Raw genomic sequence first — 19,086 nt, forward strand, 5'->3', positions numbered from 1 at the left:
TCGTTCACACATTATTTGTTTTCCTACAGCTATTTCCCCCCATCAATCTTGCATGACCTTTCAGCTCACGAAATGACGACATTTCTACTGGGTCTAGCGCTTCAAGGTACGGGAGTGATGTTTGTATGAAGGCGGGGCCACAATGGGAGACCTCCGCTTTGTGTATACTTTGCTAGATGGGAGTACTTTCTGGCGTTGTTTTATAATTACTCATTCAAACTGTTAAACTATCCGAGACCATCAAAATACGGTATATGTAGGCTTACTACAAGCACCATACAGTCACCATTTAAAAAAAAATTTAAAGCGATTTTGTCAGAATCGTTGACAAAGGATGGATACCAAGTACACGTACTGTGTTTGGTGGACCGCTGTGTTTGAAATGGTTAGACTGGTGATCACAAGGTTCAACCTTAACCGTTGGTTTCACGGTGACTATACTAGAACAAGTTCTGTCATCTACTGAATCAAAATTAACTGGTGTTTGCAATACATAACTGACGTTTCTTGAGCGATGACAAACTTTGTCAAATGTGTACATCAAACAGAAATATATCAGATGCGTTTATATACTTTAATCGTACAAACATTCATTGCCGATTTCAACTTTACATTATACATCAAGATGTGCACAAACAGTGCGTCACTGTCATAGAGCTATGTAGCCCTATGGTCACTGCACCCTTTTTTAAGCAGACGACACAAAGTTTTGCAACATAGTCACGTGGTATCTACTGAACCAATCAAAATGTGTGTTATTAAACGCTTCGGAGGGTTCTTGTTGCTATGACGTCACTCAAGCTAGCGGCCATTCATCATGCGCGTCATGCAACTAAGCAATAAAACGTTGTGTGTGGTGACTGTGTATACTACTAGCTGTGTGCATTATGCATAATGAAAATCATGGCCGCTGTATATAGTTATTGCCTGGTGATGCACAAAAAGTTGATAAACTAACGTTACGTGCTTGAACTTTAAGTCAAGTGAATTTAGACAACCAAGGACGGACATTTTACTGATAATATGGGTAAGTACACTACGTGAGTTATTTACCAAGCAAATGCTGTGGTAGTGTTGTTCTTGTTGTTCTGTTGACTTGTGTTCCAACCAAGTTAACAAACTTTCGTTTGACACAATTGCAGAATACCCCGCACCCTCAAAGTACCCTGATTGTGTATGGTCGTATTGATTGCTGTTGTGGAAACTGTGATGTGAACATGATGTATTGTTTCAGAGCCTTACTACAATATAAACCTCCATGATATAAATAACGTTAAAACTAAGCTAAGGATTCCCTCTGCAGGCTCTTGGCCATGTACCTGTCCCTGGACTGGAGGGGAGCTGGAGGCTGGGGGTCAAATTGTCAAAGACTCAGTTAATACTAGGTAATTAGGTTAGGACTAATTAATAATAAAACCCGGTTCATACTTCCTGCGAATGCGATTCTTTTGCGAAGCGCATTTGACGTGAATTTGACGTCACAACCCTCCTTTCTTTCGCACTGATATTGGCAAGTGAGTTGAGCAGAGTTGAACTGCTGCGAATTATTTGTTGCGAATTTGTGACGCCAAAATTCGTATCGCATTCGCAGGAAGTATGATAAGGTTTATCGCGAATAGCAAAATATCAAGAGAGGGCGCTGTTGAACCCACACAAAGGTATAGGCGTTGCGTGCACAAGTCGTAGAAACTGCATAGAAACGACCCAATATTCCTTCCCACAATGCATTGTGGTTCTGAATCGCGATAAACCTTATGAACCAAGCTTAAGTCCCAACTTAGGACTAGTCCTGCGTCGTAAGGACTAGTCCTACGTCGTAGGACTATTCCTGACCTAAGGTGGGACTTTAAAAAAATCAACTTTTTTTAATATTAAAAAAGTTATCGTATTCGTGTAGGCTAGGATATTCAAAAGATAACTAGTTCAAATGTTCAACTCGAGAGAGGACTAGTCAGTAGTCTTTTTACTCTTTGTGAAATCCACCCCTGGCTCTACATAAACAGGTTAGTTGAGTTTGCTTTTATCCTGTTTTATGATTTCAACATACATAAACTCGACTTCAATCATCATGCAAGCAACTGACCAAGGCAACGATAAAAAAAAAACTCACCAAATAGTTAGTAACTGTCATCAATTATCAAATTGATATTAACATTTAAAACAAACAATAAGTACAATGAAACTAAACAACACACACATTGATACAGTCAAAGATGATGTCTTTTTCCAAGCCACGCTAGCATAGCATTTTCATTGTACATAGTCATTACTTGTCACTCTAAATGAAACGGCACTGACACTGGTGACAGTGACATGACAATTTACATGTGTGACAGACAGGACAAGACGGAACTGGCATCTTACACAGTACCACCACAGGGCTTCTACGTCTCACTCTAAATAATAAGCCCACCTTTTTTGGCTGTTGTCATGGCTCTCTTTTTTAAATTTTAAGTTTTAACATTTTATCATAAAATAAAATGGCGTCCATGATAAGACCAATGTTAAAAGAGAGCCATATAATTTATAAATAATAATTAAACTACGCATTCTGAATTTTTTTCTTATTCAAATTGGTCTAATTCTTCAGGTTCAGCTTCAGCTTCACTCCTCCCACATCCAAATTATTTAAAGCGCATCAATATTTAAGCCAGGTAGCCTACATTCATACATTACCTTATAAAAAAACACAAATTGATTTTCATAAACCTAAATATTTGATAGATGCAGGCCTGATAGTTGTTTGTTTAAAATTGAGTGGAATAATTAATAAGTAGATAAAAAAAATATATTGAATTAAATTTAGTTATACTATAATAATAATGTGGCAGAGAGAGTTCGGCCCCAAAGTTTTCTATTTAAGGTACTCTTTCCCTGTTGTACCCTCGTCAAAAATAATCCTCAAAAGAATTAATGAGTTTTCAGAACAGAACACAATGAAGATTCAACTATTTTTTTAAAGCAAGTTTTTGCCCTGAAAAAAACTGTAAGCATCAATTTCTTCAAAGAGTACCCATGCCGAGTGTTCTAGGATTTTCCATTAATAGCTTTTAAAGATATTCAATTACAATTTGACCTTTTCTTGAAAGTTCTTCAACCGACAAATGTGAAGATAATTAAGTTTTGTTAAACCAGGGTCGGGTTCTTTTCGGACTTGGATTATAGTCCAGGGAGGCAACCAAGTTAATTGCTTCCATCTTGCCCCTGGCAATTGCCTTGGTGCCCTTTTAAATAGTCTAGTGCAAATTTGTATTTCTGTTATAGGCCTGTATACTTCATCTTTAAAAGGGCAGGAGCACCACTTGTGGCATTTTATCCGTGGTGCATTTATGGTTCTCTAGGAAATTGTAATTTTCTACTGAGCATTTCTAGGGCACCAATAAGGGGGCACGGAGGCAATCGCCTTCAGTTACTCCGTGAAGTACCAGACCTGCAGCCGCTTTCACGAAACTTTACGCAACTGCGTAAGTCCACTACGTAACGTTTATGGCGTAAGTTGCGCCATTAACGTTTCGCAGGTGGACTTACGCAGTTGCGTAAAGCTTCGTGAAATCAGCTGCTGCCCCCTACTACTAGGGTAGATTGCCTTTCTCTTACAAGAACAAAGTATCATGGGGATTCTTTTAACTCCTAAGATATACACAAAAGATCATTTTCACAAATGAATGATGGTTTTTGTTAATTTCAGGAAATACAGAAGTTTGTAACAAGATGCGCTAAACAGATACCTCAATCAACACCAAAGGACTGCCGACAGACAGCCTGGGACTCCTCATCATTAAAACAAGCTCCTGGGGGGAAAGTATGGGATCAAAACGGACCATGTGACGTGGATACAACCTGGATACACTGAACTAATTAATGCTCAGTAGATATCAGCTTCCTGTGGGGTTTCACTGATTCAATGAAAAATGTTTGAGCATAAAAAGAGAAACTGATGATTTGCTCTTGACGCAACCGACGTGCGTGCACACACATCATTTCTAATTATGAAGAGTGTGCAACCCAGTGCCGATCTGCCACCTGCCAGTGCACACATCATGTTGACGTACAACAGTCTCCCAGCTCGGCAACAGCGAACCATGCCACGGAACATGACTGGTGTTTATTTAGGAAGTGTAAGTAAAACATCCTTTCGTTATTTGGTTTTTATTATTTTATAGACCAATAAGTGTCAAACCTAACAAAAAACTGTTGACTGCTTTTTGTAACTAATCTATTTTGCCTTCTGAACTTCTAGTGTTGAACTGCGTAATGTACGGGCAGGCCGATACTAACTTTATTCCCTACAATACTAGATTCGAGTTGATAGTTTCTTCAAACCAACAGGCGGCCTTAAAGGTTGAGTCAAAAATGTTTTTTGTTTTTTCAAAGACGTTTCATTTTGGTAATGTTGATTTAAAGGCAATGCTATTAATAAAGATACAACGGAAGTCTACAGGCCCTACATTTAAACACAAAGCACTGGGAAAAGTCCTTATTGGCAAGCTGTTCGACTGTTCCATTAAGGGGCTTAATGAGTGCAATTTAGGAAGCTTTAGTCAACATTCTGTCGACTTCCTACAGAATAATTTCTACATAAAAATGTTACACCGCATTTAGCTTTTTTAACAAAAAAAATTTGGTTACTAATCAATCATTTATTACTTAGTTTCATTGAGGTTTAAAAGAAAACTTTTCATTTATTACGTAAATTAAACTCACACCAAGAGCATTAACGACCTTAAATAGATACGTCTAGTTACTTGTTAATTTATCATTAGCTTTAAAGAACCCATTTCTCCCTCAGGTTTTTTCTGTTTGGTTAGGCTATTAAGCATACCACGGTCATACCATAGCCACACTGTGAAACCTATGTCAATATTTAGTTGATACAAAGACTACCATAGCCTGTGTGGAATTCATCACTGTTCATTTGGCACCTAGGAGTTTATGATATTTACTGACAAACATTAAGTTCTACAATATAAACACAAATCAATCAGTTGCCCTCCAGGAGGTTCATACGCGTAGCTTGAATGGCATGCGCAATGATTATTGGGAGGTAATCTTGGGCGATATCACGATATTATCGAATATCGCGATATTAATTTGGACACTATTTCGATATCGGATGGATTTGGTTTTAATCGAAATATCAATATCGCGATAATCGCGATATATCGATATATCGATTAAATATCGCGATGTATTAGCTAGCTGAGACATCTTGCACCCCATAGGTTGGGAGTAAAACCAGAAGAATAGGTCATTAGAACACCTCTCTTATGCTAGGACTGTCTCTTTTACAACTTTCACTTGGAGTTTTAAGACTGATGATGTCGAATTTCATTGATCGCGATTATATCGAATATCGGGATATATTGTCGGCGATATATCGTGAATAAAATAAATCGATATCGCCCAAGCTTATTGGGAGGCTTTTGAGACGCTGGCGGCAGCAGACAATACGGTCGTTTTATGCGGCATTGAGCATGCGCGCACATGCTCAGTATTGTGCACAAACATGTAGGTCTGAGCAAGCGTACTGCTGGCGAGAAATGTACGTATATAAAAAAACTTCCTCAAGTCTTCCATTGCATTGGTTGGTTAAACCTTAAATGAAAGTTGATGCTTTGTTTGTTTGTTAATTTGTTTGTTTAATCTGTAAGAAAAGGTAACAGCTGTTCTCATTTCAATGTTTTCAAGTGATTAAGTTGATTGTTTTGAAAGTGCAATATGATGTCAGCTTGGAATATATTTCCTAATCTGATTGTCCTAATCTGACAGTAGTATTTAGCAGGGGTCTCTTGCTTAATTTTAGCATGGTTGTGAAGTTTTACAAATTGCACTTCTTGTGAAAGGGCAATAATGTTCAGACTGTCCAAGGTCCCTAAAGTGAAATCTCAAATTTTCTGTCCTTTATGAGCAGTACAAACTCTGTTGTCCATTCACAAGGTATAATTTATCAACCTTGCTCAAAATTAAGCAAGGGCCCCTTGCTAGACTCTTTGCACACTACTGGTACTATTGATGATCTTTGGACACTATTGGTAATTGTCAAAGACTAGCCTTCACAGTTGGTGTATCTCAACATATGCATAAAATAACAAACCTGCGAAAATTTGAGCTCAAACGGTCTTCGAACTTGCGAGATAATAATGAAAGAAAAAACACCCTTGTCACACGAAGTTGTGTGCCTTCAGATGCTTGATTTCGAGACCTCAAATTCTAAATCTGAGGTCTCAAAATCAAATTCATGGAAAAATACTTCTTTCTCGAAAACTAAGTCACTTCAGAGGGAGCTGTTTCTCACAATGTTTTATACTACCAACCTCTCCCCATTACTCGTCACCAAGTAAGGTTTCATGCTAAAAATTATTTTGAGTAATTACCAAAAGTGTCCACTGCCTTTAATGGTCTTAATATATTATGGTTTGTTTTTTGTTTGTCTTCAGGAGGTACCTCCTAACTCACCTCGTACCTATCACTCCGTGCCTCCTCTAGCCAAGCCTCGAGGTACACTGTTTAGACCAAGGACACCTATAGAGAAACGAAGAAGGGTAAGTTGTGTTTGTAAAGAATTACTGAATTAGGTGCTTTGCTTAGCTTCATGTCAAGGATTATCCACTTGGACAATCCAACAGAATCCAAGTCTTTAGATTTTGTTTCCTTGTTGCTTTGCAGAATTCTGCGCTTACGGTTTGCTGTAAGGAAAGCGCATAGGCCATAAGCGTAGAATTGAGAGTAAGCAGAGCCATGAAAATGGGACCAGCCGTCGTTTTCACCAACTCTTCCTAACTTAGGATTAATCTTAGGACTTAGGATGAGTCCCAGCCTTGCACTGTCAAATGCAAACCTTAAGATTAATCCTAAGTTAGGACTAGTAACTCGTCGTAACTCGGTATAAGATTAATCCTAGCGTTTCGTGAAATCAGCTGCAGTTCCCTCTAAACTTTTTGTCCCCTGTTGGGGTTCTCCTCCCACATCTAGAACTTAAATTTCATCATTCTTCTTTATAAAAAAAGTTGGTGTGATGTTTCCATAGGATGCTTTGGTGTATTATAGTTCAGATTAAGACATGTAGGTCACAGATCAGTTATGACTTCTGTAATACTTGAATTTTAGATAATTGGAAACTTTACGTTGTAGCTTGTGCTTGTTTTTGCACTTAGTATCATATAGAGGGAAAACTATGTAGTGAATGGATCTAGCTCTAAATTTAGGCCTATAATTGTACATGTTGGTAGATACACATTTAAGATGTTCTACACAAGTTACATTGTATTTTAAACTATTCTCTTTCTATATATCAATCTCACTCTACCATCTTTGATGTCCATCTCTTTTACAGCCTACTCAAAGTGGGTTGAACAAACATGAAGAATCCCTACCAGATGATTGATTATTTGTTAATAAGGATAAGGTCATGCATTGAGTATCTTGTCAGAAAGGCATTTTATATTACGTCAGACCATAACTCCATGGGTTGAGGTTGTTGTTGCTTTAAGATCCATCTGAAGGCCAACTGTTCACAGGATGTTTTATTGTTACGTAGTTGTACTTGGTTAAAGGGGGTAGCCCTATTGTTACTGGTGTAGCATTAACAATCCACAAGGCTTCTGCCAAGGATTCTACTCGTGAATGGGTAGGTCTTGACGGTTTTTACACCATAGAGCAAGGACCAGCTCTAGCCCTGGCGACTTTACACTTTCGTGTTATACTACAGCATCCTATACAGGGCTAGGACCAGCTCAAGGTTTACACACAGGTTTAACAGTAAGCAGGTTTTTAGTTTAGTTTTGTGGTTGACTATTAACAGGCCTACACCGATCCAGGACAGGCAGGCTTAGAGCAGGGATTACAACCTAAGTTACAGCAGGTTAGCGCTAAGCAAGTATTGTTGACTGATCCTGACTGTGTTTCTGCCTCCCTCTTGTACATCTACAAACACCCTTGTCCCACCCCGATGGCACTCCCTTATACCCCACCCATGATCCTTCGCCTACCCATCCTCCGCCCTAAACAGCAGCAACAGCGAGTGGAAGCTCTACGGATCCGAGAAGAGCCAAGAGGATTCCAACCACAGCCAATCAGGGTGAGCCCAGTCTGAATATGTTTTCAGTTTGAAAGTTGTCTAATAGACCAATCTTTTTTAGGCGCCATTGCGGGGACGCTAGCAGCGCAAGGTTTCTAACTCAAAGACTTGGAAAAAACCAATGTCCCCTGTAAGTTCTATGCAAATGATTTACACAACTTCACTGCCAGGATATTATGACAAATTGATGTAGAACTTAAAAAAAGAGAAAGTGAATACTGAAATTATGATTTTAAAAACCTAGCTAATTTGACGCATTTTAATTTGAACACATGTACAATGCAGATTCAGAATGGTCACACGAGCATCACATTAGAAATTACTACATGGGTTTGAATCTTCTTTGTTTTTGGCACACATCAGTGTTGGCGTAAAACCAAATCACTTCATATGCATGTTTAAAAGGTGTGTCTCATTATCCTCTCTAGAAAGCGAAACCACCAAAGTCCAGACAGGATGAAGCCCAGCTGCAACTAAATCCAAATAATAATCCATCGCCAGTTTTAAGGTAAGCTCAACCTCAAAAGACCGATCCACTAAAAGCTCCGCCCCATTGCATATTGACCAATCAGAACGAAACGAAGGTCCGACAAATAAGGTCCCACATGCTTGCGTATCTTGTGGCGCGCGCGGCAGAGTTGTACAGAAAGGCATTGGAGAGCACCACGTGTTCTTGCTCACACGTGCATCGTTGGCGGAGCCTACTGGATCGGTCTATTAATAGTAGGCTACATTCACTTTTGGTCTTGTCCCAACTTGGTTTTCTCAATGGTCAGTCTTTCAATCATTTACACTCCTGTACTCAGATCTAAGACTTTATATTTAAGAAAGAGCTCTTTTAAGACGCACTTTAAAACAAATGAAAGGTTAGGAAGACCTATGGTACACAAGGTAGTTTACAGGCACATGCTTGCCCAAGAACAGGCCCAGATGAACAACATCCCAGTAGACCTCTCATGTGCATTGACTTGAACCTTACACTAAGACTTGAGAAGCATGTAGAAATGCGGTCAAGCTAGGCTGACATGAGCATTAATGCATCCAACACTCGGAGGCAGTGGTATTCTTCATACTTTCAGTGGATTACATGTTGCTCAGCCTGGTGACGATCAACCTTGGGTGCGTTTTTTTGAGATCGACCGATAACTTTCGGTTAAACTAGTCATTGGTTGATCACTGGCCATTGGAACGGTTATTGATTACGACTGCAAAAACACACCCCTGCTTCAAACCTAATTCCAAACAAATTTACCCCTCCTACAAGCGTGCCACCCTAAAATAATTTATCGCAAATTTTCATTTCAATTTGTAGGAAATCTGTCCGAAATTTTGTTGCTGCATCTAACAGCGGGGTGACCCATCTTGAAGATTTGGGCCTTGAAGAGTTGAGTCTCCGCTCTTTGAGCACCGGCAGGGAATCCAGCCTCGCTCCGTCCATCATTGAAGATATCCAAAATGCAAACAAGAAGTTGGTGGGACTGGAGGAATGTTACAGGAAAGTCTGTAAGGTAAGGTTCTATAAAACCATGGGTAGTTTTGTTATACCAAGTGGGGGTTACTAGGCTCAATTTCATACAGCTGGCTAGCAGAAAAGTCTGCTTAGCAAAGTTGTTGTGCTCATCCAAATTTAGTTCGGAACCAGTGACAAACAAAATACATTACATGGTAGATTCGGCTGGTAATCTATTCCAGCTACATGTAAGCGAGGTTCGTCTGTGCTAAGCAATTTTTACGCTTCATGAAATTGGGCTCTCGAGAACCAATCTTACATAGATTTAGCACTCTAATAATCAGTTAAATCTCGATTGGGTTTACAAAGATTTGCCTATGTTTTTGTTACAGGGGAATCTATCCAGTTTGCAGAGTCTTTTACCAGCAAGGAAATCTGGAGGTCCATCAAGCCTCAGAACAAAGACAGTAGCTACACCTTTGACAATAAGGTATTTTGCAACACTTATTTTTTTACTATGCTTTTGACATAAATGTCCACTTACTATTGCTTTCCACCTACCGAGTTGACTGCATGTTGCACCAGCATTTTGTAGCATTCCATAAACTTGTGACAAACGCAAGCCTCTAGCTACCGGGCAATCTCGGTGGTCTAAGACACTGCTCTAGAATTGCAAAGGTCATGGGTTCAAATCCCAACGAGTAGTATGCATGTGATTGTTTTCAAAGAGCTTAATATACAGTGAGTATAGACGATGTGACCTGTGACATCACACGTTTACAAAAGAGCCACAGAGCCTGGACTTCTTGCAGGCAAGATTTGTACACAGCCCAATGGAAGAAAACATCAAATCTTATATTTTATGGAGATTGCACTGTCTTATTCATCAACTTTTGATATGATGAAAGGGGGCACATCTCAAAACTTATCCAGTTTTTACTTTCATAACTCTTGGATTTATGTGGAAATTATGACTCAAAATGTCAACTTTCCCAGATGACCAGTGCAGTATCTTGCCTGCCAGAACACCCAAAGAATGTACACGGTCACACTTATCGTAAACAAAGTTCACGTGGTCTACACAGTGCTAACACACATTAATGTAAGGGTAAAGACCAAAATTAATATAATTGTTTCTGTGTTTCGATTGATTGCTTCAGGAGTTTTAGAAATCCAAGGAGTCCCCATTCAGTTGTGCAGTACAGTGACTTGAGGTCAAGGTCTACACTCGCAGGCTCTGCCAAGCCCCGTGTACCTGCACCTTACTACTACAATAGTAAATGCTTAGCCAAGACATCCGATGATGGGGGAAGTAAAGTTAGGTTGACACGCTTACCAGGTGAGTTTAAGATGTTTCAAGTCAATTTCATTTTTTGATACTCTTTGAAGTAAAAAAAACCACTTACGTACTTGATGTGAATGTCAACACCAAGCAAACCACAACAAGAGAATTAGTTGAGTATTGACTCAATTGAGAAGGAATCAATGCTTTGTTTTGTCAACAGTTTGATTACAACTTACAGCCAATCCTGCCGTCGATTTCACCAAACTCTTCCTAACTTAGGATTAATCTTAGGACGAGTCCCACCCTTGCACTGTAACGTGCAAACCCTAAGATTAGGAGCCGTTTCTCACAATGTTTTATACTACCAACAGCTCTCCATTACTGAGTACTTACCATTAGTGTCCAGTGCCTTTAAGTGTCTTTTAATTAAAGTTCTGTTATGTTTTATCCAAGTTGGCTATATGTCAGTTTCTGTCTCTGATCGTTATCGGGGTAAGATAGTTTTACCTATAAAACGAAACACTTTGTGATGATATGCAAGTATGTATATCGAGACATTCACTTTGCACCTCTCTGTTTTTATCACAAGTTCACATTGTGGTTGTGTTTGTTATCAAAGTTGCTGCCATTTTATCTTCATAAACTCAAGTTGGCCAGCCAACATGATTGTGTTTGCAAAGACTTGAGCACTTGTGATGTGTGTTTGTGGGTGATCCATCTCTGCAGGGCTGAACGTTTAGTCTTTTGTTTTAGGGACAACACTTTGTTCACAAGTTCACGAGTGGAGTGCAAATTAGACCTACAGAGACACCAAATTTCTTCTTTCTGAAGTATTATTGTTATGGGGTATCACTCATTTCATATCAGTGGTGTGTAATGTATGCATGAAATACAGTATTTTATTATGACCTACAGCATGTTCATATCACTATTGAAATTTGAAATATCAAAAAATGTTCTGTTTAAGCCACAATGTCTTCCACTGGCTCAAAGTCCCTATATATAGGAACTTTGAGCCAGTCCAGTATAATATACAGTTGGAGGAAAAAATCGTAAGATTTTTCAACTGTACAGTACAGTTAATTACGATCCTGTAAGCTAAAGTAGTAGTCCCCGCCTATTTTCTATACCATCCGCCCGGGTAATAATTAAAAAGCAGGACAGTTCTTTTCAGAACTGAGAAGTCTTCCGAACACCCGAACAATCTACTCCACGATAGTAGAATAAAGAAAGACAGTTCTCTAAGAACAAACTCTACCTGGCAAGTAGAACACACATGGTGTTACCGCAAACCAAATATATATTGATACCTCACCATACAATGCCTCAAATCCTATGTTTTTCAACTGGTTCAGCTGGTTTGTAAATTAATGTGATCAGGTGCAGTACAAATTTGATATTTGAAACAAACAAATCCAAGGCAATGACCATTACAACTCTATATTAACTATGACATGGACATGTAACTGATCTGAGCCCAACTTCATAGAGCAACAATAAAGTAGCTAAGCATAACACAAAAATATGCTTACAAGAATAAGATTACCAGCTAAAATACCATGACATATTTACGATTTGTGACTGGTGTCCTGATCATTTCTGCTAAGCAGACAATTATTAAGCAATATTTTATGCTTAAGCAGCTCTCTAGAATTGGGTCATGGCTGGCTGGCTAGCAATGGTAAAAGTTAAGCGTGAGCTCTGACAATAATGTTTTTAAAGTGCGATCACTCCCTTCACACTACTCTATTCTCCGGGGGGCAACCCTGGGAATAATGGCTAGCTCTTTCACACTTTAATCACTTTACCCCCATCTACTCAGCAAATGGGCATGCCCAGGGAAATAGAGTCGGAATAAACATGCAACCGGAATCCCACGGAAAAGGGACACAGTGTGATAGTGCCTCGGGGTAACAGTGGGGTAAAGAACTCTTAGGGCTTCCCCAGGGCTGTATTCCACAGGCTAAAGAGACATAGTACGAAAGTGGCTTTAGAAGCACAGAATAATCACTTCCCCTTGTTTCCCTTTGTAGCTCCTACACAGAGTACAGAGAGAGTACTAGCAGCACCAGGTGTAGGGGTAATCAGCCAGTCTTCACTGAGTAGACGAGCAGCCAGTCTCCCCTCTGATCCACCCCCAGGCATAGAGGGCATTCCTCCACCTACACGAGGCAGTAATGCTAAGTTTGCTGACTCGGAAGAGATCTACTCACAGCAGGTACATACTGAACCCCCACACAGGCCTTAGATTTATAACAACGTTGTCCTTGTCCTTGCTCTAATTGGGAGGAAGGAAATTCCACAAGACCAAAGGACTTGTTTCTCAGAATTTTTACTGGATTGGGATTGTATTTACATACAAGACCAAAATCAAAATGAGAACACAGTTTTATCATCTAAACTTTTTGTTTGAAAACATACACTAAGAGAAAATTTATCTGTTCTGTTTTATGGGTGATACTCAGCAGGATTGAAAGATACTTGTGAGACTCAAACTTAATATTTAAAGGCACTGGACACTATTGGTAAATGTCAAAGACCAGTCTTCTCACTTCGTGTATCTCAACATATGCATTAAAAAACAACCCTGTGAAAATTTTAACTCAATTGGTTGTGAGATAATAATGGAAGAAAGAAACACCCTTGTCACACGAAGTTGTGTTCTTTCAGATGCTTGATTTCCAGACCTCAGGCGTGAGGTCTCGAAATAAATTCAAATATTTTACTTCTTTCTCGAAAACTACGTTACTTCAGAGGGAGCCATTTCTAACAATGTTTTATACTATCAACAGCTCTCCATTGCTCACTACCAAGTAGGTGTTTATGCTAACATTTATTTTGAGTATATACCAACAGTGTCCAGTGCCTTTAAACATCATTCTTCTAAGACAGTGTCCTTGCTCTAATTGGGAGGAAAATCCACAAGACAGCAGGACTTGTTTCTCGGAATCTTCACTGGATTGGGATTTTTATTTACAAGATTAGAATCAAAATGAGAAGAGACTAGAATCAAAATGAGAAGAGACTAGAATCAAAATGAAAAGAGACTAGAATCAAAATGAGAAGAGACTAGAATCAAAATGAAAAGAGACTAGAATCAAAATGAAAAGAGACTAGAATCAAAATGAGAAGAGACTAGAATCAAAATGAGAAGAGACCAGAATCAAAATGAAAAGAGACTAGAATCAAAATGAAAAGAGACTAGAATCAAAATGAGAAGAGACTAGAATCAAAATGAGAAGAGACTAGAATCAAAATGAAAAGAGACTAGAATCAAAATGAGAAGAGACTAGAATCAAAATGAGAAGAGACTAGAATCAAAATGAAAAGAGACTAGAATCAAAATAAGAACATGGTTTTATCATCTAAACTTTTTTAAGGGAAGATTCATCTCTTATGTTTTTTGTTTTTCCAGGTTAAACGCTACAATTTGTTTTCCCTTTAATATGTGAACTTGCCTTGAAGGGGGAGAAATTACATAATAGCATTGTTTTCCAGAGTCCAAACATCCAGAATATTTTGAGTTATGGCGATTGTTACGTACAAATCGAGGCTTTTATTTATAGTGAATTACTTTCCTCCTTTCCACAGAATGGTTTCAGAGTACCGAGTGGTACCCCAGCAACATCCACATCAGACCTACGCAAGATTAACAGCTCATCCAGTGGTGTTGGAGGTATTTGCCAAAATAAATTATCCATTATAACATGCAATTAACTTTGTTTGTTTGAAAAAGCACGAAGACCTGTGAGAGGAGACTAATCTCCAATGTGTTCACGGGTATTAAGTATTACTCATAGAACTAAAAGATATTTTATCAAACCCAAAGTCGTCATTTAAATACAATTTGTTTCTGTTCAAGGGTATTGCTATTAACTTGAAAACACAAGACAGCAAGATTTGTTCGTTCATGGGTTTACTGGCCCAAAGCTAAAATCACAGGCCTCAAGCCTGAGGTCCAGTGTAAAATTTGAGCTGTGTACACCCTGACTCACTTTCAGATCACTCCTCCCAAAACTAACGACTCTGCAGTTAATTGAAGGAAGTACAATTTATACATCACTTTTTGTCGAGGCCCAAAAAACAAGCATCCTTTTTGTATCCGTTCAATTGCAGGAACTACCACGTTCTCAAGCAAAGACTCCACAACTTCCAAAATCCATCCGTCCACACCCCCAACGAGCCCAGCAAGATCCCGCAAGTCAAACCTGACCGAGAATGAGAACAACTCCCACAGTATACCCACCGGTGAGTTAAAGAACGAATCCACCAGACAAGAACTGTGTGGGGATAAGAGTGAGAAGTCTTCAGAGAGCAGCTCCTTGTCTCAGGGGGAGAGGATGCTGCCGTCGTCGATTGCTATCGTGGTATCTGTTGAGGATGACCATGGTGAGAGTAGAGTTGTTGATCTGGAGGAGGAAGTCTTAGAGGCTGAACTTGAAGGTACGTCATCATCTTTGTGAAAAATGTTTTGTCCCCAAACAGAATTGTTTAAGCAGGATGACATGAACCAACTTTACTACATAAGACAACTTAAAGGCAGTGGACACTATTGGTAATTACTCAAAATATTTATTAGCATAAAACATTTCTTGGTGACGAGTAATGGGGAGAGGTTGATGGTCTAAAACATTGTGAGAAACGGCTCCCTCTGAAGTGACTTAGTTTTCGAGAAAGAAGTAATTTTCCACGAATTTGATTTCGAGACCTCAGGTTTAGAACTTGAGGTCTCGAAATCAACCATCTAAACGCACACAACTTTGTGTGACAAGGGTGTTGGTTTTTTTTCATTATTATCTCGCAAGTTCGATGACCGATTGAGCTCAAATTTTCACAGGTTTGTTATTTTATGCATATTTTGAGATACACCAACTGTGAAGGCTAGCCTTTGACAACTACCAAAAGTGTCCACTGCCTTTAATGTTTTTGATAATTGCCAGTCAGGATTCAAAACACCCACGGCACAATTATCAATTGTGGTACCTTTGCAAGGTTCCTGTACAAACTTATATTTTTCCCATAGAAATACCCCTTACCACATTAAAAAAATTGCTGTGCCCCTTGAAAAGTAAAATTGAATGCCTTGCCAGTTATTAACCATGTTCACACTGTAGATCAAAAACCTTGGAAATCCCAGGAAATTACTGGAATGAACCTCACAGCCACACCCTTATGTTTTTGTCATTTATGAAAGTCAGTCTCGTAGTTTATTTCCCAGGAGTAACCCAGAGTAAATGTTCAAGTGAAAAACAGCAATTATTTCCCAGAAATGTCTATTGAATTTTTGTCCATTTTTACAAATAGAATCCTTAGATTATTATTTTTTTTTTAATATTTTTATACCAGCAGGTGTTGGCAAAGATCCGGCTCAACAGTCTGAATCAGATCAACTTATGCAAGAGTGGAAGGTAAGATTTGAGTTGTTATCACCAGTTATGACCACATGGCGTGTCATGGCCTAGCAGTTAAGAGCACTGTCAAGCTCTGGTGTTCTGTTGTTTGATCAGCAGAGTGTGGGTTTGAGTAACGGTCTTGACACTTGTTTCCTTAAGCGAGACACTTAACTATGATTGCTTTGTAAAAGTTGGGGAGGTAGTGCTTTCTGCTCTATCGGCCAGGCTTCTGATGGGCGATACCCAAGCCTAGGTCCAAATGGACTGTAAAGGGGGTAACCCTGTTTCAGCCCCAGGAGTAGGTGGCAACGGCCCCTGGAAAAATAATTGATTGTAGCCCACACCTTGAAGTGGCGTTCAGGGCCTTGTGTCTGGCGACTTGCATACAAAAAAAACTATTTAAAAAAAATGATAATTCTTTGATTGACCTAGACCAGCGCTTTTGAATGTTTAACAGAAAAAGTGCTCCCAACCAATGCTGTGTCACCCTGGGGTAACCCTGTTTCAGCCTTAGGACTAGGAGTAGGTGGCAACAGCCTCTGGAATAAAATAATTGTAGCCCACACCTTGAAGTGGCCTGTCGGCCTTGTGTGTGTGCAGACTTTAAAAAAATATAGCGATATAATAAAAAAAAAGTAAACAATTATTTGTATTGTATGCATGCATCTCCACTCTGTGTGGATTTAAACTATTTGGCTAGCGAGAAAACCATTAATTTTCTACTTTCTCTTATTGTAGGAGGCCTCGGAAAAGAAGCAAGCAGAGCTCCAGAAACTTCTCGAGGAGCACCAAGAAATCATCTCTCACATCGAAGAGCTTGAGAAGATCAAAGAAAACGACACAAACGCACCAAGTGAGGAGTCACAGTAAGAGTATTCTTTAACCATATATTTTTCGGTCTGTCTTTACTAAAATGCACACAGTGTTACGTATTCATGGAAAGTGGAATTTTTTTGGGGTCAGTTGAATTTTATTTAAATTTTGGTTTCACCCATATACACTGATGTGTGTTAGTACTGTATACTCAGAGTGGGATTCAAACCCACGACCTTTGCAATTCTAGAGAAGTGTCTTACCAACTACATGTAGACCACCAAGATTTTAGTAGGGAATACAAATATTAATTTTGGTTGTACCCATAAAAATTAATATTAATTTTTATCCGCGATGCAAATTTCCATCTATTGGACGGTTGAATTTTGTTTCAATATGATAGTTATGTCCTTTTATCTGCTATGGTGTTTTGGTTTTGGTTTTTGGTATGACATTGTCTTTAAATTAAACAAAATTTGATATTAACATACTGGTCTTAAAAACGTGTAAATGTTTTTTTAAAGTATCAGAGGTTCTAAATTATCTGATGAGGGACAACCACTTCAGACAATTGATATTATATGTGTGTTAACCAACTAGTTATAATTTTGCATAGAAGCTTGTCTTTGAGCAGAGGTGACTGTAGTCATTAACAAATGCCTTGAATGCATTTATGTTTTATTAGGGAGTAGATTTTCAAAACACACATGGTGCCTGCATTTTGCTCTAGAATTAAAACTGATAGAAAATAATTTCACTGTCAATTTAGTTGCTGCGTTTTCTGTCAAAAGACACCAGACACTATCTATTAGCTATTTAACTAGATCTAGATAAGCATATCAGCTCTTCTTTTATACAAGGTGAATATAGGGTTATTAACAAGTGCCTAAAAGTGACATTAAACAAGTGCTTAAGATGAAGTTAATCTGGTGTGGGACCCAATCTGAAGGAGCTACAATATTAAGCAAAGACAAATTTTGCTATACTGCATCAGCATACATGTACGAGGCAAAACATCATGTCAATTGTTACCCCCATAGTACCGTGTGCAGTATAAATACTTCCAAGAAAATTCTTTGCTACCAAGCACAAACAACTTTAAAGGGAAGGTACACATTTGGTAATTACTCAAAACAGTTATTAACTTAAAAACCGACTTGGTATTGAGCATTGGAGAGCTGTTGATAGTATAAAATATTGTGGGAAACGACTTTCTCTGAAGTAACGTAGTTTTCACGAAAAAGGTAATTTCGCACTAAAATATTAAAAGACTTCTAGCTAGAAGTCTTTTGTTCCTATCTGAAAGCACACAAATTCGTCCAACAAGGGTGTTTTTTCTTTGATCATTTCCCCGCAACTTCGATGATCGATTGAGCCCAAATTTTCACAGGCTTACTGGCATAAAAACTTACTTGGTAATGAGAAATTGAGAACTGTTGAAAGTATAAACATTGTGATAAACAAACTCCTGCTGAAGTTATGTAGTTTTGGGGTAATTTCTCACTCCAATGCTAAGACTTCAGTTGAAGCCTTTTGTTATGCATCTGAAAGCACACAAAGTTGTGCAACCAGTCTTTTTTCTTCTCTCTTACAACTTTGATGACCAATTGGGCCCAAGTTGGGGAGTTGATGCAGTTGTTAGGATACACAAGTGCAAATACTGTTCTTTGATGACAACTACCAAGTGTTGACAGTGCCTTTAGTCTAGGTGTTCACATCGTCTTGTGTTCCTTGTGTTCACAGTGACTTGCATAGTACAAGTAGTGACACATTTTCATGTATGTGGCTTGAGTGACACTATGGGTTTTATATCTAGCCTTGATGACCATGGCGTTCTCTACCTGTAGCTTTTATACCTCCAGATTGTCTGAGGTAAATGTGTGTGATGTGACATGTGACATCTGACATTCCATGGCAAACAATTTGTGTGGGCTTAAGTACATGTAAGTGTGTTTGAGTGGTTCAATGAGGTGTTTGTACATGGTACATGATTTGGTACTCTCTCTCTCTCTCCCTGTTGAGAGTCCTTAAACTTCTAAAAAAATCAACTTCATCAACTTTTGAACAA

The 19,086-nt window shown here is 38.8% G+C and overlaps 1 protein-coding gene across 1 annotated transcript; it reads left to right on the plus strand.

The window, feature by feature from the left end:
• The first annotated feature begins 913 nt into the window (after positions 1–913).
• On the plus strand, positions 914–17,231 carry LOC117289532. The gene is made up of 13 exons (XM_033770679.1): positions 914–1,027; positions 3,689–4,118; positions 6,438–6,542; positions 8,009–8,077; positions 8,506–8,585; positions 9,390–9,585; positions 9,920–10,017; positions 10,688–10,866; positions 12,846–13,030; positions 14,404–14,488; positions 14,929–15,255; positions 16,159–16,220; positions 16,944–17,231. Exons 2-13 carry the CDS (start codon positions 3,990–3,992, stop codon positions 17,073–17,075), a joined length of 1,647 nt encoding a protein of 548 aa, XP_033626570.1. The 5' UTR covers positions 914–1,027; positions 3,689–3,989; the 3' UTR covers positions 17,076–17,231.
• The last annotated feature ends 1,855 nt before the right edge of the window (positions 17,232–19,086 follow it).

This window comes from Asterias rubens, chromosome 1 (assembly GCF_902459465.1).
Source record: "Asterias rubens chromosome 1, eAstRub1.3, whole genome shotgun sequence".
NCBI lineage: Eukaryota > Metazoa > Echinodermata > Asteroidea > Forcipulatida > Asteriidae > Asterias > Asterias rubens.

What these genes read in the sequence shown, in the direction of transcription:
- LOC117289532 (XM_033770679.1), top strand. Translation starts at nt 3,990, where the DNA reads ATGAAGAGTGTGCAACCCAGTGCCGATCTGCCACCTGCCAGTGCACAC. An exon ending in GCTACACCTTTGACAATAAG is followed by an intron (nt 10,018 to 10,687) that starts GTATTTTGCAAC and finishes TGATTGCTTCAG; the next exon opens with GAGTTTTAGAAATCCAAGGA. An exon ending in AACTTATGCAAGAGTGGAAG is followed by an intron (nt 16,221 to 16,943) that starts GTAAGATTTGAG and finishes CTCTTATTGTAG; the next exon opens with GAGGCCTCGGAAAAGAAGCA.